General features: G+C 38.7%; 2 protein-coding genes across 11 annotated transcripts in view; one reads left to right on the top strand and one right to left on the bottom strand.

Annotated features, from left to right (window-relative positions):
- The window catches only part of LOC127502141 (nesprin-2), an 80,165-nt gene extending 69,437 nt beyond the window's left edge, over positions 1–10,728 (top strand). For both annotated transcript variants that reach the window (XM_051874742.1, XM_051874741.1), the window contains exons 65-79: positions 513–700; positions 1,229–1,379; positions 1,652–1,834; positions 1,940–2,077; positions 2,208–2,402; positions 2,960–3,185; positions 3,473–3,541; positions 4,875–4,972; positions 5,221–5,347; positions 6,605–6,807; positions 8,066–8,260; positions 8,351–8,479; positions 8,632–8,823; positions 9,361–9,410; positions 9,906–10,728. In XM_051874742.1, coding sequence (XP_051730702.1) covers positions 513–700; positions 1,229–1,379; positions 1,652–1,834; positions 1,940–2,077; positions 2,208–2,402; positions 2,960–3,185; positions 3,473–3,541; positions 4,875–4,972; positions 5,221–5,347; positions 6,605–6,807; positions 8,066–8,260; positions 8,351–8,479; positions 8,632–8,823; positions 9,361–9,410; positions 9,906–10,113 — 2,352 coding nt within the window. In that variant the 3' untranslated portion in view covers positions 10,114–10,728. The remainder of the gene's footprint in view (positions 1–512; positions 701–1,228; positions 1,380–1,651; positions 1,835–1,939; positions 2,078–2,207; positions 2,403–2,959; positions 3,186–3,472; positions 3,542–4,874; positions 4,973–5,220; positions 5,348–6,604; positions 6,808–8,065; positions 8,261–8,350; positions 8,480–8,631; positions 8,824–9,360; positions 9,411–9,905) is intronic.
- A 443-nt stretch (positions 10,729–11,171) lies between these two features.
- esr2a (estrogen receptor 2a) overlaps positions 11,172–26,869 on the bottom strand; it is a 28,169-nt gene continuing 12,471 nt past the window's right edge. For 8 of the 9 annotated variants that reach the window (XM_051874748.1, XM_051874746.1, XM_051874745.1 and 5 more), the window contains 6 exons: positions 24,799–25,122; positions 20,859–20,997; positions 16,744–16,877; positions 13,116–13,299; positions 11,874–12,064; positions 11,172–11,653 (listed from right to left, as the gene is read on the bottom strand). In XM_051874748.1, coding sequence (XP_051730708.1) covers positions 11,884–12,064; positions 13,116–13,299; positions 16,744–16,877; positions 20,859–20,997; positions 24,799–25,122 — 962 coding nt within the window. In that variant the 3' untranslated portion in view covers positions 11,172–11,653; positions 11,874–11,883. The remainder of the gene's footprint in view (positions 11,654–11,873; positions 12,065–13,115; positions 13,300–16,743; positions 16,878–20,858; positions 20,998–24,798; positions 25,123–26,869) is intronic. The other variant, XM_051874747.1, reaches the window with a different exon arrangement.

The raw sequence follows: 26,869 nt of genomic DNA, 5'->3' as shown, positions 1-26,869 counted from the left end.
AGGGTTAGTTCACCCCAAAATTTTATTTTCTCTTCTGTGTCATTCTCTTATGTTGTTTATGTCCAGCGCTTCCAGGTTCCACGTCAGAACGCTGGCAATATTGTTGAAATAAAGTCGTTATTTTTGTTTTGTTTTTGCGCAATTTTTGTTACGGATTTCGTCACAAATATCTTAATTTGTGTTCCGAAGATGAACGAAGGTCTTACGGGTGTAGAACGACATGAGAGTGAGTAATTAATGGCAGAATTGTTATTTTTGGGTGAACTAACCTTTTAAGGTAGAATTTTTTTATTTTTTATTATACAAGTTTTTTTTTTTTTCTTGGTGCAAATGTCAACACAGCACAACACTTAGACACAACTATTAATAAATGCCAACAAGGCTTGTTTTCAGATAATATTTATTGAATAGTGAATTTTGTCTTGTGGGACTCTCTTTTATTTATTCATTTTTATTAAATGCATAAACAACTTAAAACAATCGAACATATGTACATATGTGTGCGTGTTCAGGACCTGCAGCGTGACATTGAGCAGCACACTGAGAGGGTGGCGTCTGTGCTCACCCTATGTGACGTGCTTCTGCGCGATGAGGATGCCTGCAGCAGCGACGGAGAGAATGACTCCATCCAGCACACCACGCAGCGCTTGGACCAGCGCTGGAGAAATATATGCTCCATGTCTCTTGAAAGGAGGCTGAGGTATGACCATTTACCCAGATGACCCTAAGCTCAAACACACCACCACTGCTCACAGATGTTTAGTTAATCTGTTGCATCTCTTTATGGGAAGGAAATCTCCGTTCACTCTAGATCCAGATTAAGAAACTGTTTTTTTGATTCACTGCTCCCTACTGAGTCTGGGATATATGTAAAAGTTCTCTTGGCTTGAAAAAAGTTTTTTTTTTTCTTTCTTTTTTTTAATGCCCTATAACGTCTAAACACTCAAACTCGAACAGATCATGGATTTTGAGTAAGATGACATTATATATTTGTTTAAATAAAAAAGATATCAATTACAATACCATATATATTGTAATTGATATCTTTGAAATACCTTCTGTTATATGTAAATGATTATTATAAAATATAAAGTATATATAACAATATATGTAATATAAAATAGTAATTACTACATTATAAATAAAATATTTTATATTCTTTTATGTTTTACATTAATTTAAATTTATAAAAAAAGACTGTTTTTAATCGCTCACGTCTTTTTTGCAGGATTGAGGAGACATGGAGACTTTGGTGTAAATTTCAGGAGGATTATTCTTCGTTTGAGGACTGGCTGAATGTAGCTGAGCGCTCCGCTGCTGAACCCAATTCATCAGACGTCCTGTACACTGACGCCAAAGAGGAACTCCAGAAATATGAGGTTTGATTCCAACAAAATGCTAAACTAAGAGCCTTTGAATAGTTGTGCTACAGGACCATTATATTTACATCATTTAGTGCATGTCAAATGTATAATCCTGCTGTTTTAGGAACACAATCAGTTATTAGGGGAATATCAGATTCCTCAAGCAATCATGTATTGCATGTCAGCAGTTTTTCATTTACTGAATGTTTTGTCATTCAAGCTCGTATTTTGAAATGTTTCCAATGTTAAAACACACTTTTTATTTTTCGTTTGGTTTCTCGTTTTAGGGTTTCCAAAGGCAGGTACATGAGAGTCTCACCCAGCTGGAGATCATTAATAACCAGTATAGGCGACTGGCGCGGGAGAACCGCACCGATGCAGCCAGCAGTCTCAGGGCCATGGTGCATCAGGGGAACCAGCGCTGGGACGCACTCCAGAGGAGAGTGGCTGCAATACTGCGGAGACTCAGGGTGAGGACACTGACACACTTTGTCATCTATGCATTTATATTCACCTGAATGCTAATACAAACCTCTCCCAACTTCATTTTACCTCCCTCTTTCTTTCTCATTTAGCATTTTACAAGCCAGAGAGAGGAGTTTGAGGGAACCCGCGAGAGCCTCCTTGTCTGGCTGACTGAGATTGACCTCCAGCTTACCAACATGGAACACTTCTCAGAGATCCATCTTCAAGACAAAATGAAAAAGCTGAAGGTTAATAAACAGTGTTTCATTTAAATTAAGTTATTTAATCAGTCCGTAGATGAGGACAAATGACAACAAATGAATAAATGACAACAAAATGTCAATTTTAGGTGAATTTAATTCAACTTTTCCCCTACAGAGTTTTAAGAAGGAGATCACTCTGAACACCAATAGGATTGATGCTCTGATCGTGTTTGGGGAGGGTCTGATTCAGAGGAGCCTTCCTCTGGATGCTGTTGTGATAGAAGATGAGTTAGAGGAACTGCACACGTACTGTCAAGATGTGTTTGGCAGAGTGGCACGATTCCACCAGCGCCTCACCAGCCTCCGCCTGGTATTATAAACATTCACTTTTCTGTATTGGGAACAATTCTCACTTTTAACTAGTTGCTTATTAGCTTGCATATTGAATACTTTTATTCAGCAAGGATGCATTAAATTAACCAAAAGTAGAGACAATTACTATTTCAAATAAATGCTGTTCTTTTGTGGTTTCCACAAAAATATTAAGCAGCACAACTGTTCTCAACATTAAAAATAAGAAATGATTCTGGAGCACCAAATCAGCATATTAGAATGATTTCTAAAAGATCATGCGACACTGGAGTAATGACTGTTTCACTGTAATAAATTATGTTTTAAAATATATTAAAATAGAAAACATTTATTTAAAATTCAAAAAATGTTTCACAGTTTTTACTGTTACTGTTTTAGATTAAATAAATGCAGCCTTCATGAGCATAAGAAACCTAAAAAATCCCCAAAACTTTGAACAGTAGTATTTATTTCTTTATGCTTCTTTTTGCAATGGCAGAAATGTCCAAAAACTTTGCATATGGACCATTTTATATGAGTATGAATGATAATGTTTTCTCTCTGAAACCCCTGCAGGAACAACCGGATGCCTTTGATGGTGAGCGGTCCAGAGAGACGCAGAGCACCCCTGCCTCCAGCCAGCCCTCCATGTGCCTGTTATCACCGCCTCAGGAGCGCTCGGGCCGTGAAACCCCCATCAGCGTGGATTCTATCCCTCTAGAGTGGGACCATACTGGGGACGTTGGCGGCTCTTCTTCGCATGATGAGGAAGAGGATGCTGCGTTCTTTTCTGCTTTGTCAGGTAAATACGTATATAAGTGTTTTGATTACCAGGCAAAATTTGCCAAATTCAGTGTCTGGTTTGTCCTCAGAAGGGCTTATTATATCGACTTGGTACCTGTTGACACAGATTTTTATCAATCTGCCACGAAAAAATGCTGTGCACCAGTAAATTACAAAAAAAAAAAACGCCAGCCAGCCGATGCAACTGCCAGTTTTAACCATCTTTTGCCAGTTTTGTGTCCATTGGCATATCATCTGAGGCTGAGACATACTGCTGCTTTAGCCATTCATTTTCTTTCCCTCCAGATTTAGAGGTTACAGAAATCCCAGAATTCTCATCTGAGGTGACAAAGAAGTCTTTTGGAGAGCCTTTAGGTAGGCCTCCATGTCCCTTTACATGTACTTGGCTTCAGATGTGCATGAGAGCAAGATCTTACCTTTTTTGGTGCATTCACATCTGTCCAGTCCCACACCTCCCTGCTTCTTCTCATTCCCTTTCCACATTATTCTCTTTCTGTCTCTCCCTCCTGTCCTGTTCCCACATCATTGTCGATACACATAGACTAGGTTTGCTGGATCATCAAAGGCCTGGTATTTTTTCCTTTTAGTGCAGAACTTTCTCTTTCTCTTAAATCAAAAGATGCAAGTGTCCTCCCCTCACCCTGCTCTGCTATGTGCTCTTATCATGAAAGACTTGGGCCTGTGATTAGGTTCTGTTGGTTAAGAGGAGGGCTGAGAGCGGGGCATGTCCAGATCTCAGGGAGGTTATGAGAGGGTTGCGTCCCCTCCGCTCAACACGGCTTAGTGCACCTGCTCATCCCCCTCCACAGCTTTCATGCTCATGCAAAAGATAATAACATTCATTTATCTAAACTGCACACTCTTGAAGCTTTGCTCATTACTGGAGAAGCGTACATGATGTACCAGTGTGTCAGTATGTGAAAAATGTTTGTTTGATGATTTTACTTTTAAATGGGTTGTACTTGTACTTTTATCCTGAAATCTACTTATAATTGAATTTTTATGCCAATAACATTTGTGTAAAACATATTTTATGTTTTATAGCCATTTTCCACCCTGTCTCTGGCCTTTTGAAAGAACATGATAAAATGTTTCTTGAGCAGCAATTCAGCATATCAGAATGATTTCTGAAGGATCATGTGACACTGAAGACTGGAGTTATGGCTAGCTGATGAAAATTCGGCTTTGCCATCAAAGGAGCATAAGAGACTTTGTTTTTTAAAAAACATTTCAAAAATCTTACCGACCCCAAACTTTTGAATGGTTGTGTGTTTTGTTTAAAATAAACTTCAGCCACTCATATCTAATGTTGGGGTCTCTCAGTATGATATGCAGAACCAGGAAAAGCACAAGGTTTTACACTTTCCCACAATATTATCTATCCTACTTCTTCCTCATTACCTCACCGTGACCGATTGGGCCAAGTTTCTGATCACTGATGTGTAAATGTGGGCTGTCATGTGCATATGCAGTTATTTCTGGAACATCACCAAGATTATATATCTTTTTTTTTTTTTGCAGATTTTTTTTTCCCCCCCTCTGGTACAGAAATTTTCAATTTGATGTGACCGCTGTAAAACAAAATAGTTTTACACTACTTGTGTCCATTCTTATTTCACAGCCCAAGTGAAATGCCTGTGCAGAGCATCGAGTTAAATCTCTCTGTCCCTCTCTCACATACTCACAGGACAGAATTGGCACTTTCAAAACACGCCTGAAAGGAAATCCTTCCAGCTGGACGACTCCTCACCTACACATGCAAGCACTCCTTTTAAACAAGGCTACGTGAGTATATACCCTTTCCTTTTTAACCCAACACTTTTATAATTACATCATTTGCATGTTGTCATCTTCCTCATGCAGACTTTGCCTGCATAAATGTTTAGTATTCATAGTATTCAAATGTCCATCGAACTGCAGCAAAGGCCTGTCAATTTTGCATCAATTTTCCATGCTAGTATAAACATGTGGATTCTCATGAGTTGAAGGGTGATTGTAAAGGCACATGTGTGATGTGTCTGTGCACTTTGCAGGTCCAGCTGATGTCTGAGTGCAGCGGCAGCATTAAGAGTGTGAAGAGGGTTTCTATGATCCTGGATGATGAAGAACAGCAGGAGGAACAAGGCCTCACTGGGCTCAGTTCTGCAGACAAACAGTCAGGTAGAGACACTTTGTCAGACACAGAGGGACATGAGGATGTACTTGTCCTGAGTGAGTCATGTAACAAGACACTTCACATATAGTTGGGTACATGCACTGACGCAGATCACATGTACGGGGACTACTTGTCATTTTAATGAAAAAAGGATAAAAGACTTGTTATAAAATACTTATTATTTATCGAAAATAGCACATGATGATAGTGTCATGCCACCTCATGGATGGATGGATGGATGGATGGATATATAGTTGAGTAGATGGAGGAATGGGTGGATGGGTAGATAGATGGATTGGTAAATAGGTGGCTGGGTGGGTAAATTAATGGATAGATAGTTGGAGATGGATGGATGGGAACGTTAGATTGGAAAGTTGGATGGATGGATACATAGTTGGGTAGATAAATGGAGGAATGGTTGGATGGGTAGATAGATGGATTGGTAAATAGATGGCTGGGTGGATAAATTGATGGATAGATAGTTAGATATGGATGGAAGGGAATGTTTGATGGGATGGATGGATGGATGGATAGATACATAGTTGGGTAGATAAATGGAGGAATGGGTGGATGGGTAGATAGATGGATTGGTAAATAGATGGGTGGATAAATTGATGGATAGATAGTTGGATATGGATGGATGAATGGGAAAGTTAGATGGGAAAGATATATGGATGGATGGATAGTTGGGTGGATAAATGGAGGATGGATTGGTAAATAGGTGGCTAGGGGGATAAATTGATGGATAGATAGTTGGAGATGGATGGATGGATGGATGGATGGATGGATAATTAAATGGGTGGGTAGATAAAATGAAGAGAAGGGTAGAAAAAAAAAATCAATCTACCAATTCATCAATTTTGATAAATGGATATATGGATGGATAGACAAATGATGGAACTTGGGTAGATTGATGTATAGACAGAAGGATGAATTGTTGAATAAATCGATGGATGGGTAGGTGGATGGATAGATTAAATAAGTAGGTAAGTGGTTAGATAGATGGATGGATGAATGGATGGATGAATGGAAAGATGAGGGGAAAGATAAAGATGGGTGGATGGATGAGTGGATAGGTGGATCAACAAATTTATGGATGAATTGATGGATAGAGAGTTGGATAGACAATGGAGGAACGGATGGATGGATACATGAATAATTAGATGGGTGAGTAGATAGATGGTTAGATGAATGAAAGGATAGGTAGATAAACGAATGGATGGAATGGATGGTCCTCTGAATGTGTCCTCTGTTCTCCACAGGAGTGATCGAGCGCTGGGAGCTGCTGCAGGCTCAAGCAGTGAGTAAGGAACAGTGCTGCACCAAAGACCCCCAGCAGCTGACCTCTGACCTGCACGACATCACTTCCTGGCTGGATCGTGTCACCCCTGAGCTGGATAGACTACAGAAACCCGAGACATCCGCCAGTGTCAAGGTCTTAGAAGAGAGGGTCAAACAGCTTAAAGTGAGTGTCACAGTTACAGTACTGCGCTGCATCCAAACACACGTGAATCATTACAAATACACCTTTATTGGTGTTCTAAAAGCATTTAATAGATTATTCATAGCTGTCAGTCACGTTACTGGCGCAGAGACCTGGAGGGCAAAACATCCATAGAACTGTAGCACAGGCCTGTCAATTTTCAATCTTTCAAAACATGAATACTTAGATCACCTCTCAAAAGAAGAAAAACAAAGATGTGAACAAACTGGGCACTTAAATCACTAAAAACAGCAGGACATTCTAAAACACTTCATGATGCATACTATATAAAGGCAAGATGATGAGCCCTCTATATGAATGCAGTGCACTAAATTGCATTATAATGGTTGTCTATGGAAAAAAACGCTTAACGTTAAACTATGTGTTCATATTTTGGATTCATCTGCTTGCCTGTACAAGTGTTTTAGCTGTAATGAATTTGGTCCTCCTGTCTTAATGCGTTAAGCCACATTAAATGGTTAGTTCACCCAAAAATGAAAATAATGTCATTTATTACTCACCCTCATGTCGTTCTACACCCGCAAGACCTCGGTTCATCTTCAAAACACAAATTAAGATATTTTTGATGAAATTCAATGGCTCAGTGAGGCCTCTATTGCCAGCAATCCCACCGAACATCTCAAGATCCAGAAAGGTACTCAAAACATATTCAAAACAGTTCATGTGAGTACAGTGGTTCAACCTTAATATTAAAGTGGCGAGAATACTTTTTGTGCACCAAAAAAACAAAATAATGACTTATCAACAATATCTAGTGATGGCCGATTTCAAAACACTGCTTTGAAGCTTTATGAATCTTTTGTTTCGAATCAGTGATTCGGATCGTGTATCAAACTGCTGAAATCACGTGACTTTGGTGCTCCGAACAACTGATTTGAATCAAATGATTCGTAAAGCTACAAACTTGGTAAAAAAAAATAAATAACTGGCGGTCAGCGGAGGAAAGCCTTGTTTCGCCCTCCAGGTGGGCACTGTTTAAGGGTGTGATGTCATGTGAAAACTATAAATACAGATAAAATACAGTAGCTGGGGAAGCTGATGTTGTTCTGGTTTAGGCTCATCTCATATTAGAAGCTGGTTTCTCTCACTCACCTTCAGTGTGTTCTCGTGTTCCTGAAGAATGGACAAATACAGAGACGCTAGAATAAATACAGAGACACTAGAAAGTAAAAAAAGGTAATATTGACTTCACACTCTGGTTTGATTTTTCATTATGCAGGAAATGCAGAAGACATTTGCTCGTTATAAGACCATGATGCTGTCTCTGAACCTGGGTGGGCGAGAGCTGCAGCAGGGGGCCACTGGACATGAGCTTGAGGAAGGTCTGCGCAGCATGAATCGCCGCTGGACAGAGGCTTGTGCAGGCCTAGAGGGATGGGAGGGTAATCTACGCAATACACTAGAACGCTGTCAGGTGAGAGAACTGTCAAACATTTATACTAAACCTCGATGAACGTCTATCGGGTTTGATGCCACGTGAAACTGACCATCTGCCCTCATGTAGGAGTTCCATGAGATGGTCCACTCTCTACTGCTGTGGCTGGCCCATGCAGAGAGCAGACGCTACACAGTGAACATGGACGACCCTTCTTTGCAGCCCTCCATTCTTCAGGAACACAGGAACACACTGAAGGTGAGCGTGAGAAACCGGCTTGACATGAGATGAGCCTAAACCAGAACAACATCAGCTTACTCGTCTACTAAGACTGTTCAGGCATTGATACGATCTCTAGTTAGTGTTGTTACTGGTGTAGTGAGCTTTTGTATTGCTCCCCCTGGTGGCAGAATCTGACAGAGGAGCTGCAGGGCAGGCAGAAGCAAGTGAGCTCACTGCAGGAGATCGTCTCCGAGCTGCTTCCCGAGGCTGCTGGGGAGGACAGTGCTGAAGCCAGGGAAAAACTCCACGTCATTGGAAGCAAACTACGACTGCTGTCACGTCAAGTCGAGCAGGATCTCCAAATGATTCAGGAGAGATTGGTAAGAGTGTTTTGCAAAATATTCTTGAGGCATTTACAACACCAAGAGTAAAAAAAAAAAGAGGCTAATTCCACTAAGGACACACTGCATTTTAAAAAAAAAAAAAAATACACCAAAAATGTCTGAGTTATATATATATATATATATATATATATATATATATAATAGAACTCAGAAGACTAGAGTAATGATGCAGAAAATTCAGCATATTAAAATAGTTATGTTAAATTGTGATATTTCCCAATATTACATATTTACTGTATTTTGATCAAATAAATGCAGCCTTGGTGAGTATGAGACTTCTTTAAAAAAACATTTAAAAATCTTATCAAACCTAAACTTTTGAATGGTTGTATACATTAAAATTATTTGATCTGAGTGCAAATTTTTGCCCCACCATGTCAACAAATAAATGTAATTAACCAAGATAAGGCAGTTACTGTTCATTTGTACTATAAATAATATTTACATGCTCATGAATTAGAGCACTAGGATCTGGTTGAGTAGTTTTCATTTTGTTTTTTTGTTTTCATTCAGGAGTCCACAACTGATGCTGCAGGAGACAGGAAATCCTCAGAATGCTCTCGGTACTGTTGCACACACATGAACATTTTCATTTTTTTTTTTTTTTAGCCTTTTTACATTTTTAATGGTTAGAATATATCAAAAATATATATGCATCACCATACAGCACTAGCCTCAAAACGGTCTTGCTCTTATAAAACGGTTATCACACACAATACAAATATCCAAGCCAAAAATATGTATCAATGCTACTTTCATGAAGTAAAATCACTAAATGCCTTTCTTCCGCTGGGAAATAATTCTTAAGCTTTTCTTCAAATAAGAACAAACATGTTTATGTTGCTAAGGGTGTTGCTTAGTGATACACAGAACCATTGGGTGATCAGGTCATAGTCATTCTTTATCATGAATAAAACAGCTATTGACCACTCAGAATCAAGTACTGGTACTAACAGTTTTATAAAAGCAAAAATGCACATACACAGTATTATATAAACATTGTTTTGATTTGGGAAAAAAAACGAGCAGTAGTAAAAGTTTAATTTTTCCTGTTTCAGGTCAACGCGTGACCCATCCCCTCAGCGTTCGTTCTTCTATAGGGTCCTGCGAGCGGCTTTCCCTCTGCATCTCCTGTTCCTCCTGCTGCTGGTTGTGGCCTGCTTGGTCCCTCTTTCTGAAGACGACTACAGCTGCACCCTTTCCAACAATTTTGCCCGCTCTTTCCACCCCATGTTACGCTACACCAACGGTCCTCCTCCCACATGAGCCCCTCGTCAACTGTTCTCACGATCAATCCACGGAGCTGTTCTCATGACTCAGACGTGCGATGAAGCACCACACTTTTGTCCAAGCAATATTTTTAATGGTTGTATTTATATAATTGGTTTTATGCTATTTATTCCCCTTTGAGAGCCATACTACTGAGATATTTTGTTGTTAATGTTACGAGTTGATCTAAAAAATGTCCCTTTTCTTGTCACAATGCTGTAAAGAAGTCAATCATTGTATGAGCTTGAACATAAATCACTGTATTTCTAGATTTAAACACATCATGCACTGATTATAAGAGTTTGCAAGTGGAAAAGATGAACTGTTCAGCCACAGCTTGTGGTGACATGATGGATAGCTGCTATTTTGGGATTATGTGGTGTCATTTTTAAACTTTTATATGGTCTGAATTATTTGTAAACCCCAAAACAAAAATATTTAAAAAATATCAAATGGACATGAAACATTTTAATTCACCCCAGTGTAAATAAGACATTGTTACATATGTGCTGCAAGGTAGAACACAAAGTGTACAGAAATTAAAGTTTGAAAACCTTTTACAAATTAAACTTATGTTCTGTTTAAAAATAAACATTGTCTACTTCAACAAAACTGTATTACATCTGGTCTTTAATTCTTAGTAGTCAACAAAAAAAGTAAATTCAATATTAGCACTTCATATCAAAACAAAATTCAAATGGCTGCCGGCAGATAAAACAACTTTTAAAAACACTTTAACTCCATTTGTGCAATTATTAAAATTAAGTACTTTTAACATTTTTTTTTATGCTTCTAATCTTAAATTGTCTCCTTAACTAGAAACTGTTTCGGCTTTTTGTGTCTCAAGACAGGGCTTCTGATATTTCTGAGAACTTTTAAAATGTAATATCAAAAGTAATTCTGGTAACTCTGGTTCATCTTACAAACAGAACAGTATTCACAGTGGAATAAATTGGTGATATGTCTAGAAAATGTATAAATGTTTTGTACAAGGCCTTTATGGTGTTAAAGGGGTTTACTGGGTAGGGAGAAGGACGAAAGGCAGTTTGAAAAAACAAACACTTTTTGCTTTGGTCACATTTGTCAAAAATAACAGATGCAAAGAAACATCCATTCATGAGTCCTCTTGCTCTGGCAGAAAAAAAAAGAGGCTTAATTCAGGTCTTCTAAAGTTTCAGACCAGAATTGAGTCTTTGTTCACACTGCAGACAAATCTCTCATACTGTCATTTTGCAAATGATGGAATCTGATCTGTTTTTTTCTGACAAGGTCGTCAATAGCCGCTCTATCTACAGCAGTTGCTATAGACATCATCGTGATGCTGATTTGTTTTATTTTACAGAAAGTGACAATAGCAAGCTTACTGTATAGAAAGAGAAATGAGAAAGTAGAAACTGTACACCATGTCCATCGTGTCTGTGGAAAAAAAGAAAAAAATTCACAGGAAAAACATTCAAGTCATCCATGATGTTTTTCAACTTGTGAAATCCTATTCCACGTTTTTTGTGTGGCTGTTTTTGTTGTCCATCGTTCAGCACTGGAGAGAAAGAAGAGCAATTTAATGTGATTTTTAAATGATTTTTTTTAGGATTTGTGGAAAAATTTTAGCTGGCAACTGCCTGTAAAATAAAATATACAACCTAAATCTTTTATAAAACAGGCATTTCCATCAGTAAAACAGTCTATTTTTATTCATGTCAACATCACAATACCTGCATTATGTAGCATTACAAAACAAACCACTTTTAATATCTCACCAGACAGAGTTTAGGGTCCATGCTGAGAAGTGCAGATGAAGGCCTCCTGGACGCCTTTGCTCTCTCGTGGACTGGAGTGAGACAGACGTGAGCTGTGCATGATATGAGCGTCCAGCATCTCCAGAAGCAGGTCATACAGAGGAACCATCTTCTTCATCTTCATGCAGTGGAGGTGGTCCATGCCTTTGTTACTACAGATGAGTAGTGGATATATGGTCAGTGGAAGGTTTTGCACAGATCAAGAGTTACAAATACACACAACTCATCCCACTAAGACAGGCTACAAGCTCACTAGTTAAAGACTTACTATACAGTCAAGCTATCCTTGAAAAAGCTGTTGGCTACATTACAAGCTACATGTTTAAAGGACTTTAAATTAGTAAGCTAACCCTGTGAAAATGGAGTTAGCATAGCTACATTGCTAGCTAATCAAAATTTAAAGTAGTTCAATACAGTCAAGCTAAACTTTTGAAGTAGTTAGCTAACAAAATGTAGCTAACCAGATTCAAGCTAAAGTGACAATGTACATAACTAGCAGACATAATTTAATCAGAGCTGTATTTCTCTGGCTCAAAAATAATGAAGGTTTTTGAAGCAATGAATCTCAATTAGGGTGACAGCGACAGATAAATGTACCCTAAATACATTCTAACAAATACCAAATTTATATATATATATATATATATATATATATATATATATATATATATATATATATATATATATATATATAAAAACAAATGCTGCATTGGTGACTTGGTTCAAAAAGAAAATTCATTTACATGAACAATCTGAAAGAACTGATTAACTACAGTGATGAAGCATTTGTTCTACACTGCTAATTGCTAGACAAATTAGCCATTGAAAAGCTACTTTAAAAACAGATGAACTATTGGGACATTGAAAGTATAGTTAAATAAGACAGCATTAATACTTTTAGATAGCTCTAGGTAATTGATAATGTTTCAAATGATGTTTCAATTACAGCAAACAATTAATCTGTTAATATACCTCATCATTTAAAAAAAAAAAAAATACAAAAATAGTGATTAGCAGAATAGGTGTCCAAACTATCTGTAATTGTAAATCACTGCAATTTTTTTGCATCCATAATTCTTGAACAGACTCAGACAGAGAAATAAAAGTTGCTGTCTTCAGACAAATTGCTGTATATGAAGCTAGACCACAAGCCACCTTTTTGAGTGAAAACACTGCATTATGGACACTCTTTATTGTCTGTACCTGAGGTGCCTTATGTGGGAGAGCAGCATGAGCAGATGGGCTAGCCTGGTGGAGCGCTGCTGAAAGCTCAAGCCTGTCTTCGAGATGGCCCATACCAGAGCATCCGTCACCGAGTCCAGCAGACACAGCAGCTTCGACCGGCTCTGCAGTTCCTCTCCTCCCTCAGACGAACTCAGACACATGTCTGCAATGACGCACAAGCGTAGGTTCACAGAGATTCAAGCCATGAGACACTGACATTTACAGCCATTAGAAATGATGGACGGATGATACCCAAATAAGCATCCAATCCAAAGAATATCCCATTCAAAAACAACGCAACACATCTGGAACGATCAAATAAGTGACACCGAGGAAACAAAGTGAAGACAGCTGTTGGGGGCTGAGAATGAAGAGATAATGCACAAGGAAAAGACAGATCAAAAGTTTCGAGGAATCGGAGCAGGAAGAAATATTGGTTCCTTCAGACATTAAACACTAAACAGATACTGCCTGTTACTTATATAAGTGTTTGCTATGAAATGGATAGTTGGGTTGAAAGCGTGGAGCACTCCTCAAAGCAGGGATGTTGTCTCCATTAAGACTTTATGGTGTGTGAGAGTTTTTCTTGCCTGGCCTTGACAAGACTCTCTTCAATTAAAGCGTGGATAGTAGTAACCTTCTGAGTTATGGGCCTCGAGTCAACACTATTTATTACAGCTCTGTTAAGGTCGGGCATTTGTTTGGTCTTATGCCACTTGATAGACACTAGAGAGGACAGGAAATGAGGGGGGGGGGGGTTTATTAGTGCATAACACTAGCTGGAATCAAACCTGCTTTTCCCGTGTGAGAAACACTGCTATATGTCTGAAGCGTAAGAGTTAGGCCATGACATTCATTTGTGATATATGTAATGGAGGCCAGTTAGTAAGAGCTGTGCAGGTAAACCTCACTCCCCTGGCTTCAAGCGCACCCACCTCCCATGCCAGAAAGGCCGGTTCAAATCCCACTCAGATCAGTAAGAGTAGAACCTGGAAGGGTTACATTGGTGCTGTGACCCGGATGGAAATGAGGTTTAGGGGGTGAGTGTAACAGAGGCCAGCTAGTGTGAGCTGTGCAGGTAAACTTCACTCCCCTGGCCTCAAGAGGCGCACTAGCGACTGAGGTCTCTAGTGTCCTTGTTAGCGCACCCACCTTCCATGCTGGAAACGTCAGCTTGAATCCCGTTCACAGTGGCGTAAGTAGAACCTGGATGGGTTACATTGGTGCCGGGAATGAGGTTTATGGGGGGTCAGTGTAACGAAGGCCAGCTAGTAAGAGCTATGCAGATAAACCTCACTCCCCTGACTTCAAGAGGCGCACTAGAGGCTGCGGTCTTCAGCATACTGGTTAGCGCGCTCACCTCCCGTGCCGGAAATGCCAGTTCAAATCCCACTCAAAGCAGTGTGAGTAGATCCGGAGGGGTTACATATACAGACCCAAAGGAATGCTTAGAGTTTGTTTGTAGCTGAAATGACAGCTGTTCACCATACTGGATTTTTTTTTTTTCAGTGCTAGAGACAGAATGTATACATTTGCTTACATATTTAATTTTCCTGCAGTTTGTTGTTGCTATAAAAAATATTTTTTAACAGATTTTAATACACCTTACAGGTGCAACCTAAACACATCATCAGTGATGTAACCTAGGGTCATCGGGTGTTTCGGGTCTTTCAACAACATACACCCTCGCCCAGGTGACCCAGCCAGGGGTGATCAGTCCCCGACTTGTGTCTAGGTAGCTTGTGCGGTCCACAGATCACCCCTTTTGATCCACAACCATCTAGATGCTTTCTCAGCAGCATTCATGATGTTCCTGATGGCTTTCTTTTTGTGCAGTCCCCTGATTCCCAGGAGCTTGAGGGCACTGTAGAGCAACTGGCCGGCAAACCCTCGACAGCCAACCTTGATGGGGAGGCAGCAGCTTTTGTTTGAATGCCTCTTCCATTCGGTCTTCCCAGGGCACAGTCAATTCCAGTAGGATCACCTGCCTTGATGCTTCTGAAAGGAGGACCATGTCAGGCCCAAGCGTGGTCTTGGTGATGGTTTCTGGGAATTTGCCTTCCAAGGTCAACCTTTAGCTGCCAGTCCTAGGCTGTTGCCAGCAGTCCCCCAGATGGGTTTCTGCTGTGTGGTAGTTTCTCTCCAGCCTTGACAAATGCAATCAAACGCTGTGCTGGCTGCTGATGCCTGCTGAGAGAGATCCCTGTGCTGATGGCTTCTGCGATGACTCTTAGCACCTGGTCGTGGCACCAGCAATAACGTCCCTCTCCCAGGGCTTTAGGGCAGCAGATTAATATGTGCTCCAGGGATCCTCTTTTTTGACATAGTAGGCATGCAGGGGTGTCTATCAGGCCCCAAGAGAAGAGGTTGGTTGGACTGGGGAGGACATCGTAGACTGATTTGATAAGAAACTGAATCCGGTGTGGCTCCGCTTTCCACAGGTCAGTCCACGAGATCTTTCGGCCCATCACCTGTTCCCACCGCGTCCACGCCCCTTGTTGTCACATCCCCACCATCCTACTGATGCGTCTTTCCTCCACCCCTACTCGGATTTCCTCTTGGACCAGTAGACGCCTGTCCTTTCCCTGGGCCTTGTCGTATCGAGAACTTTGGATACAACCAAGCCCTGCTCGTCCTGACGTCACTGTCCCCACCAGCACACTGTGCCTCAACCGTGCTTCAGCCTGATCGACAGCCTCCTGGGCCCTCCACTTCCTACCCGTCCTCACCTCTATGCCAGCAGAGGAGACTTTGGTATCAGTGGACTCTCTGTACAGCAACACCTATCTTTCTCGGGAAACCATGAACTCCTTCGACAGACTACTGAAGGGGAGTTGAAGCTTGTTCTTATTCTCGTACAAGGCTATGCTGCTGATGCTACGTGGGAGACCCAACCACCTATGCAGAGAGTGGCTGATCTTCCTCTCAAAGCCCTCAACGGTGGTTAGGGGGACGTTGTAAACCAGCAGTGGCCAGAGGATTCGTGGCAGGATGCCATGCTGGTAAATCCAGGCTTTAAACTTTCCTGGCAACCCCAACTTGTCCACAGCAGCAATCCAGGTGTGCAACTCTTTCCCAGTTTCATGAAGTGTTGCTGTGTCCCTAAGTGTGCTGTTGAATACTTTTCCCAGGCTCTTAACCGGCATTTCTTTTAAAGAAATGAATACTTTTATTCAGCAAGGATACATTAACTTGTCAAATTTCAAATAAATGCTGTTGTTTCTAACCCTATTCAAAGAATTTTGAAAAACTGCAAAAAGAAATTTGTAAATATATACCAAAAAGTTGATATCTGAAAAATAATTGTGATTAAAAAAAGTTATTTATGGATCAATATTAAATATTAATGGCTCCTCAAATTTTCATTATGGTATTATGTGACAGTAATATAAAAGTATAGTGAAAACTTGTGCTAGTCTCCATTTACTTCTAGGAAAAACAAATAAGGTATTAATGTGATTCACTGTGATTTTTCTGTCTTATGGGTAAGGTCAACCGAACATAAATATTCATTATTTAATAAAAATACTTTTTTTTTTTTTTTAGTAACAGAAGTAGTATAAATGCATGCACACTTCATAAACCTTTTAATGAGAAGAACACTTACTGGAGTTGAGGAGGATCATGGCTTTGAGACACACATACTCCTCTCTCTGTAATTTGAGTTCTCTGAATCTGGACGTGGCTGCCAGCAGCATATCAAAGATTTCCACAAACCCCTGCACACAGCTGCCTTCGTCTCTGTCAAACACAAAGACTTTTATCAGTCTCACAAATTAGCTTCACCTCATCAGAAACACAGGACCGGGCCTTAATCTCAAACCTCACAAGCTGTATTCCAAACCTGGCACCTACTGAAAGCACTAATGGTGAATTCTGTACAAAGCGCCAATGGAAAAATCAGTATAGGTGCTCCCTGAGACGCTAAGAGGTGCTACAATTGGACCCGCAGCAGTGAATGAGACCAGGATGGCGCTAACACTTCATTAAAACTTGTGAGAACAGCAAGAACAAAGATACAGCTACTTCCATTTAGCATTAAACAAGACTTATTCACAACCTAAACACCAGGGGTGCTAAATAATTGAGTCATTGTACTTCAATTCTATATTTAACTATTATTTTAGGAGATTTATATTTGTGTCAAATAATACTAAAGGTCATTATTGGCAGCTGCAGTCAGAAAAAAAATTTGATGTTGACACCAAGTTAAACTCGTGGACCCAGTTGACTATGATGCAATGAATTCCTTACCCAAGCCCATGAAAATACAGTAAATATCTGGCAGCAGCTGCATATTTACAGCAAACCAACTCATGACTGGAACGGCTTGGAAGTGTAGTCCAGTATAAAGTCTGCAGATCATCTGTAACCTTGGCCCATTTTTTCTTTCTCGCATGACAACATGGGTACACACCACATTAGGGGGGTACAAAGGGCAGTGGCGTGGAGGGGCCATGATAACAGAATCCATGGAAGAATCAGTTCCTGTTTTTCCACAGTTGCACTGGCAGCTCTGTAGTTCCCACCACACTTGCCGTGACACATCTGAACACATCTGGCCAAACCGCTGATTTTGTTTCACAGCTCTATTCTTGAGATGTTTTGCTATATTCTATAAAAGTTCTGTTCTACAAAAACTAGGGGTGAAACGGTTCTCGGTTTAAAAAAAAAAAAAAAAAAAAAAAAAAAAAAAAAAAAAGAACCGTACCCTTCTGCACACTCGGTTTGGCACGCACTTGCACCGCGGTTCATCTCATATCTGACGACGCATACGCATCTATAATATGGTTTGTAGAAAATAAATAAAACAGACAGAGTTAGGCTAATGTATGTTTCTGTCGATGGATACGCATCCTGGCTTCCCCTATACTTTGTTCAGTGTGAGTGCCGTATGCTTTATATGAGCAGTCATTTACTCCGTCATTACCCAAGTGTTGATAGCGCGCGAGCACAGGTGAGACCTGAACAGCGCACGTTGCTATCTGCATTTAAACTAAATTTATTAAGCCTTGCCAATTTAAACATTCGGGTGCAAGCCGCGAAAGAGAACCTACGCACGCACCGTGAGAAAATTTGTGCACTTATCCGAAGCGCGTGTACAGCGCGCAAATATTGAGGTCTCTTTCAAGTCTTGTGTTTGAGCGAACAAGTTCACACAAAATTATGTCAACATGCCCGTCTTGGCGAGTATCCTAGCAAGCATTGTCGGTTATGTCTTAAGTGAACTTATACACGAAAAAGAACGCACATGTTCAGTATCAGTGTACTTATCCGTGTATTATGTCTTAAAGAGACAGCAGCCCTTGCATTCCTGCTGTCTGAATGTGTTTTTAATATTAATCAAACAACAAAAGACAAGGAAATCACTCATTGCTCATGACTGAATAGTAACTTAATAATTAATAATAATGATTGATCTTTATTTAATTTATACAGTGAGGATTACATGCAATGTTGTTTTACATTTTATTAGCTACTTTATTCAATTTCTGTACCTTAAAACTGGATACATGGAAAAACCTGAAAAGCTTTACTTTATTTATTTGTGCTGTTTGATTATTTGTTCTTATTTTCTTTATTTTTATTTGACATACCGTACCGAAACCGTGAGCCTAAAACCGTGATACAAACCAAACCGTGAGTAATCTGAACCATTGCACCCCTAACAAAAACTGTTATGAATACACAGTTCTTTATACCAAGCTCCTGCAGTGTGAACACACACACACACACTACAATTTATATTACATTTTACATTCTAAAATTCTAGTTTAAAGGGGACCTATTATGCAAAATTCACTTTTACATGGTGTTTGGACATAAATGTGTGTCGGCAGTGTGTGTACACAACCATCCTATAATGGAAAAAAAATCCACCCACTCCTCTTTTTTTAATCCCCATAAATCATAAGCAGTGTCTCAGAATAAGCCGTTTGCAGATGGTAGCTTTTGTGACGTCACAAATGCTTAGGCTCCACCCATGTCTGCTGACAGACTCTGCACTATTAGCACAGACCCCGCCCTGAGTGAGCTGTACACAGTCCACCATGTTTATCTCCTTGAAAGAGCATTTAAAAGCAGCATTCAATTAAGAAATTTATTCTTTTTAAAGCTACAAAGTTATTCAATTAAGAGCAGTGAGTGATTTTTTTGTTTTTCTTTTGTTGTTTGAATCATACTAACAGCATATATAGCAGTAAGCACTGTATATTTCGCTGCTTTCACTTTGATACACAGATCTAAAATACACATGCAATTTCTTTACTTGTCATTTACGTTCACAGACATAACCGACTGTGTTTATCTGAACTTTGTGTGTTTTTGACATAACCTTGTGTATTTGACAGTTTAAGTGCAATAAGACGTGAAAGAGAACTTTAATACTCACAGGACGCGCCATTTGACAGCCAGCTTTCTGAGCAAGTGCTTCGGATGTGTGCGCTCAGAAAACCACATACGAGAAGTTTAGACTGATATAGCTTTAAAATGCATGCAAATAATAAACTTTCCTGATGATGAAGAACTGCAATGTCACATGAGCGTGACCACGATGATAATCAAAACCAAACAGATGTTTTGTTCGTTTTTTTGGCAGAGTATCCGAGGCACAAGTTGTACAGGCTCCGCCCTCTTCTGGAAAGCAGGGTGAGGAGCAGGAGCTAACTTGAATTTAAAGATACATGCACGAAAAACAGCATGTTTTTCCTTCCACTCAAAAATGGGCATTTGGTGAAACTCTACAAACACATTCTGGGGACACCTGAGACATATATTACATCTTGTAAAAAGTGGCATATTAGGTCCCCTTTAAAACACAAATTTATCATAAACATACTCTTTGTACTGATGATGATTTTCAATGGATCTGAAAAATGTTTGTACTATTTTCAAGACAATTTAAATGTAATGAATATTAATATTAATATGTATTTATTAATATTAATTATTAATATTAATGAATAATACATATTTATTAATATTCATTATAAATATTAATTAAGTCTAACAAGTAGATTAAAAAGTAACAACATTTTCTTTTCACCTTGAATGTATACGAGTGTGATCTCAATGATAATATTAAAAAAAAAAAAGTTTGTAGGGGGTCTATGATATAATTTCTTGTTTTTTTTCCCTGCATGTTTTTATTATTAAAAGTACTAAAAGTGTTTTTATTATTATTACATTTTTTAAAAAAAAATAATGATAATACAAGATTATGCCAAAGTACATCAGGAATATAATTCTTTTAATGAGGCTTTTTTTCTTCATTATATCATGACAGTTGTATCACCCTAACATTTTTGATTTTATGTCCCCCAAAATACATTAAAATTCATTTTAAAATCTGAATTAAAAACATGCTTGTCATAGAAGAGATGTATTCTCAGTAAGTATGAAGTGAATTTTATTGCATACATTTATTACATTATGCCATTGACTGATTGTATTTAGGTTGGACTGACCATGGTTAACATGTCTTTTAACCTTGACATGACTAGAGAGTTAACCGAAGTCTGTACATCAGAACACATAATCAGTGACTTTAATCACCCATAAATGATTTTATACCACACTGGCATACAGAAAAATGGATAACTGCATAAAAACCATCTAAAGCATGTGAGATTAAAGAGATGAATTCAAGCACTGAGAGATGAATGTGCCTGTTCATAAATTAGGCAATGGGAAGGATAAACACAATTAACTAAAACTAGTTACCTGCTGAGACTGAGGTCTGGAGAGAAAATGAGCTTTCCAGGGTGATTAACAGAACGCCACATTAGTCCCAACATCAGCACCTCTAACCAGCAGCACTCTAACAAATGGACCTGGTCAAAAAGACTGAGCTCCACAAAACCTGCAGTAAGAAATAAGCACTTGTTACCAACTGCACACACACAACATGGCTGACATGGTTCACGGTTTGTATTCACAATTAGCAGAGAAGTTCATTTCAGCAGGCAGCACTTTACTGAATCAAAGGGATATGCTCATCCCTGGGGATCTGGAATAACTTGAAAAGAAGAGTCTGAAGGAAAGTTAGCTAATTGTTTATGTTCAGAATCAGAACATGATGATCCACTGATAAAAGACTACTCATCTCAAAAGCCAAATATTAATTAAAGTGATAAATCAGATCAGAAAACAGAATGCAGATTTCAGGCTAATAAACCTGTGATTTACACTTACAGATTTGATATACAGCATATATATTATATATATATATATATATATATATATATATATATATATATATATATATATATATGTATGTGTGTGTGTGTATATATATATATATATATATATGCAGGGTGCGATTTGTGAAAAAACCAGAGAGGAGGGGGATTTTGAATTTTGAAATATTACATAGATTAGATGGCTTCAATATTTGACCACTATTTACAATAACACTAATAATTATTAATTTCTGATAGGAATGCAAAATCAATCGGTAGTTATTGATATTTTGAATAGAATAGCAAGACTGACAAACTTCTACATTTAATCACGTTTGCTCCCACTTATTTTTGATCATGTGCATACACATACAAACTTTTAGTCCAAAAGTGCGCACATTTAGAGAAATATGTATTCACATGTTAACCTCATATTTCGTTAGATAGAATAGAACCAGGGCTGTACGCAGGGTTTCATAATTACCGAAGTCACAAAATCTAGTTTGCTAAGGGGGTTCGGGGGCAAATTTAGATTTCCCTGGTGTACGTGTGCATTTTAAGACATTTGAAAGCCAAAAAAAAATTGGATAACAATAGCTTTAAAACCATGTCACAACAAATGAATGCATGCACAGTTTTGAGGCAGCTTTAATCACATTTTTGGTCATTTCATGACTTAATTTACAACAGAACAATGACTGTGCATGCTCGTTTCTTTTGCACTTTATTTATAATGAAGTGATATGCAGCGCGCGCTGCTGCATTTGCGCGTGCAATTCTTGAGTGTGCGCCGCGAGAATAGTATAGCGGCTGATTGAACAGTCATGTTCATTTTTCTGAGTTTTACTTAGATAGCCTAACATCTCATCTGACCGCAGTTCACTGTTATTCAACTGAAGCTCCCTCGTCGTCACCTGTGCCCTACATTTTTCGCGCTCGTTTGACTCGTTTGAAAAGTGTCCCATTTGCTGTGGTTGTAAAGAGACAGCTCTGCGTGACTGCATCTATATAAACCATCGACTGTAAAAAGATATAAACGCAATTCTAGTCAAGAAAAAAAAGGGGGAAAAAAAAGACAGAAACAGCAGTCGTGAGCAGAAACATTGTATTAATCTCATACTGTCACTCTGAAATAGATTAGGCCTAATGGTGTGCTCTGACTGAAAAGCTGAAAAGCTCTGCATATATTGAGGCGCATGAAACATGTGGATCACGAATCCCGGACAGTTTCTAAAGTGGGAGCGCTAAAAGTTAAAGTCCATTTCTGATTTTATTGTTGTTTGTATTGTCATGTTGCAGCATTTTACTTGATGTTCTAAAAAAAACAGGGATGAAAATAATTCAGCAGAGGCAGTAATACATAGACCAGAAGGGGGGAAATCCCCCCATCCCCCCTACAAATCACAACCTGTATAATAATATATAATATATAATTATATATATATATATATATATAACTACAGAAAAATATATATATTACGGTATATGAAAGGAAAACTTATATTTCAATGCTTTTGCCTTCACTCGCAACACTTCGTTTTCCTCACAAAAGTATTGCTTTCCCTAAGAAACTGTGCTGGCTCGCAAAAATATTGTCATTTTTTTCCCCTCCCACCTCAATTTTTTTAAATCGCCAGTTTTGTGAGAAAATGCAACAGTTTTGCGAGCAAATGCAAAGTTTCTAGAGGGAATGCACACATTTTGCGAGCATAATTACTGAAATATAAATTTTTCACCACTTTTCACCATTTTTTTCAGTATCATTATGTCCGTATTAAGCACACTGACACATTATACAACAAGTTCTGTTCAATCCATTTAATCCATCCACTACAGAAACAGTTCTTCAAAGTTAAATATATAGATCTTTTTGAAGTCCTAAAACCTGAAAGAGAATTATCATTTTTGAGCCATGAATTTCTAGTGTTTTTTATAATAGTGAGTTTTGATTTATGAGTTCAACAATGTCTGTGGCTAACATTACATGAGCAGACGATTTGTTCGACAGCATGAATAACACAGTCATACCACAATCAAATAGAATACCATTGTGTGCTTTAAAAATACACGTTGCTAACAAGAGACTACATGAGAATTAAAACAGTTGATGCATGAATTTTACATCATTCGTCTAGCTTGCACATCTCACATCCTTGTTCTACACATAGAAAGTGTGCTAAACTCTCTAAAAAAAGATGGTTCTTTAAAGGTTATTTACATATAGTTACAGTTCTATTTATAACCGTATCGTCCTGAAGAACCCTTTATATTCTTTGTGTTAGAGTTTAGGGTTCTTTATTCCTTTATGCCTTTTTGTTTTTCAAATCTGTAACTGTCAAAGCCACCTCACAACTGATTTTCTGGAGCTCAGCCATCTAATTACATAGGCTGTCACTCTCAACATTTAAATGCTTTCTTTCTTAAAATGTCTATAAATTTTAACTTTAAAAATTGTAACTGATTTCCTACCAACCATGTTTTTTTTCTCTTTTCCAGTTTAACAGAACATGTAAGTGGGACCAGCTCTGTTCAGTTAAGGATACTCATTGTCTCTTTTCCACAAAGTAAGTAATAGAGATCCTGAATTTATGATCCATATTGTTAGATTTTTTTTTAAATTATTACTTAATGCAAAAACATACCCAGCCACAAAAAACATTAAAGCTATCTCATGACTTTTCTATCGCGTTTTCCTTTTAAAATTGTAAAGGGCTCACATACTTTCCATTTTTGCTGATTTTGGCCATCATAAACAATTGTTTTTACATACACAATTGAGTTTAGTTACAATGTGTCGTTACTAATTCTGTTGTTTGTTTCAGATGCTGTCTCCATCATCCGCAGAGAGAAACTGCCGCTTAAAATACACACATAATAATGGACCTAAATACATCATAGAGGACTGTGAAGATATTTCAATGGAACTTAGTCTTCATTACATCTCTCACATTCAACTACTAACCCATGTATTCAAGAACTGAAAAAAATAAAAAAATGAATTACCCACACAACCCTTCCATGTTCAAACTGCTAAAAACAGATCAAAGATGAAGGTTTATGTGCTTGACAAATGACGTGCAATTCATTGGACAACTAAGATGTGTACAACAACTTTTAGCAACATTTTAAAAGCACAAAACTCATGTTTGAACAGGGTATGATGTAATAATTTATCTTGAATACAGAAGATAAATGACAAATTCTTATCAAGTAATATTAACCACATCCCTAACTGTACTCATAAATCGAAAACCGCTATTTTAAAAACCCATTAGACATTCCAGAGGGAATCCATAGTGAATCAGCCTTCTGGGTTTGGTCTAAAAATTGATGCATGCTATCATCAAATACCTCAATTCCATGTAGATTTGCAGTTAGTGTTATTATTGGAAAAGTTCTATAAACCAGCAGAAATAAGGTAACACACTGAGCTAATGTTATAACTGAATCAGTTTTACTTATAAATCTGGTTCTACACTCACCTGGGATCTTCTTGGCCCAGCTGATCATGTGAACGAGCTCTTTGTCAGCCAGGTTGGTCAGTGACATCATGACGTTGGCCTCAGTAAATGGCTTCTTCACATCTTTCATGAGGTAAATCTCAGGTGGCTCTGCATCCATGATGCGAGCGATTAGTTGCTCAGGGCTCAACGCCATGGTAACCACCTCATTTCCACTGAGGGGACGTGGGACACTTTTCATCTCTTGAGATTTCGGGCCACTTGTTCTCATCCTGCCAGAGAATCGTGCCATTCGCTTCTGTTGTGCTCCTCTTTGTTGGTAGCTGCCACGATCTCGCCGTAACCCTGTGAAAAACACAAAGTAACTGCACAATTCACTTTCAGCACTTCTGTCTATGCTGGTTGAAAGTAAATATACAAGCAATAATCCATTTAATAGCAACTGATATGATAATTTTTTGATGTTAAAGGATTAGTCCACTTTCAAATAAAAATTTTCTGGTAATTTACTCACCCCATGTCATCCAATGCGGCGCCACTTCCGCTTTTTCCGTAAGTACAATAGGGAAGGCGTAAGACATACAGCGTAAGCTTTTTGAAGAATGGCGAAGCACTTGAAGATGATCATTTGTGTTTATAAAGCATATACATTTGTATTTCTCTAGATTAGACCCTTATTCCTCATCTGGTATTGTTTAAAACCCTTTGAAGCTGCAATGAAACTGTAATTTTGACCTTCAACCGTTTGGAGACCACTGAAGTCCACTATAAGGAGAAAAATCCTGGAACGTTTTCATCAAAAACCTTAATTTCTTTTCGACTGAAGAAAGAAGGACATGGGCATCTTGGATGACATCGGGGTGAGTAAATTATCAGGACATTTTTTTTTGAAAGTGGACTAATCCTTTAAATAGTTTCAAGTACAATCTACTATGTAGTCTTTTATTTGTAGGTTGATTTCCCCAAAGTGCAAACACTGTGGCAAAACATCTTTGTTTGTTTGATCATCCTGACCAGAACAGAAATACTGCCACAATCAATGGTGTGAATGTGGGAGGGACTATATAACTTAGATTACATATTTTTCAGTTTTGATGCAAAAATGAGTACACCCCACAACAAAAACTACTACATCTGGTACTTTGTATGGCCTCCATGATTTTTAATGACAGCACCAAGTCTTCTAGGCATGGAATGAACAAGTTGGCGACATTTTGCAACATCCATCTTTTTCCATTCTTCAAGAATGACCTCTTTTAGAGACTGGATGCTGGATGGAGAGTGATGCTCAACTTGTCTCTTCAGAATTCCCCATAGGTGTTCGATTGGGTTCAGATCAGGAGCCACTGAATCACTTTCACCCTGTTCTTCAGAAATCCAACAGTGGCCCGACACCAGCAGCACTCATGCAGCCCAACATAAGGACACTCCCACCACCATGTTTCACTGTAGGCACCATGCATTTTTCTTTGTATTCCTCACCTTTGCGACACCCTACAGTTTTGAAGCCATCAGTTCCAAAAACATTTATCTTGGTCTCATTACGGCAGAGTATAGAGTCCCAGTAGTCTTCATCTTTGTCAGCATGGGCCCTGGCAAACTCTAGGCGGGCTTTTTTGTGCCTGGGCTTTAGGAGAGGCTTCTTTCGTGGACGGCACCCATTCATGCCATTCCTCTGCAGTGTACGCCGTATTGTGTCACGGGAAATAGTCACCCCAGTTTGGCTTTCTACTTCTTTAGATAACTGCAGTGAACTTGCATGAAGATTTTCTTCAACCCTTCTCATCAGAAGACGCTCCTGTCAAGGTGTTAACTTCCGTGGACGACCTGGATGTCTCTGTGAGATGGTTGCAGTTCCATCTTTTTTAAATTTTTGTACCACTTTTGCTACGTTATTCTGACTGATAAGTAAAGCTTTGCTGATCTTCTTGTAGCCTTCACCTTTCTGGTGTAAAGAAAGTATTTTCTTTCTCAGGTCTTGTGACATTTCTCTTCCATGTGGTGCCATTGCTGACAGCATGAAATGGGAAGGGGTTTTAGTCAACTGTCTGCTGGACACCTGTGTAATGAATAATTAGACTCACCTATGGTT

The sequence above is a fragment of the Ctenopharyngodon idella genome, chromosome 20 (assembly GCF_019924925.1).
Source record: "Ctenopharyngodon idella isolate HZGC_01 chromosome 20, HZGC01, whole genome shotgun sequence".
Lineage (NCBI taxonomy): Eukaryota > Metazoa > Chordata > Actinopteri > Cypriniformes > Xenocyprididae > Ctenopharyngodon > Ctenopharyngodon idella.
The sequence above is the reverse complement of the archived record's forward strand: the minus strand, read 5'-3'. Positions and strand labels throughout refer to the sequence as shown.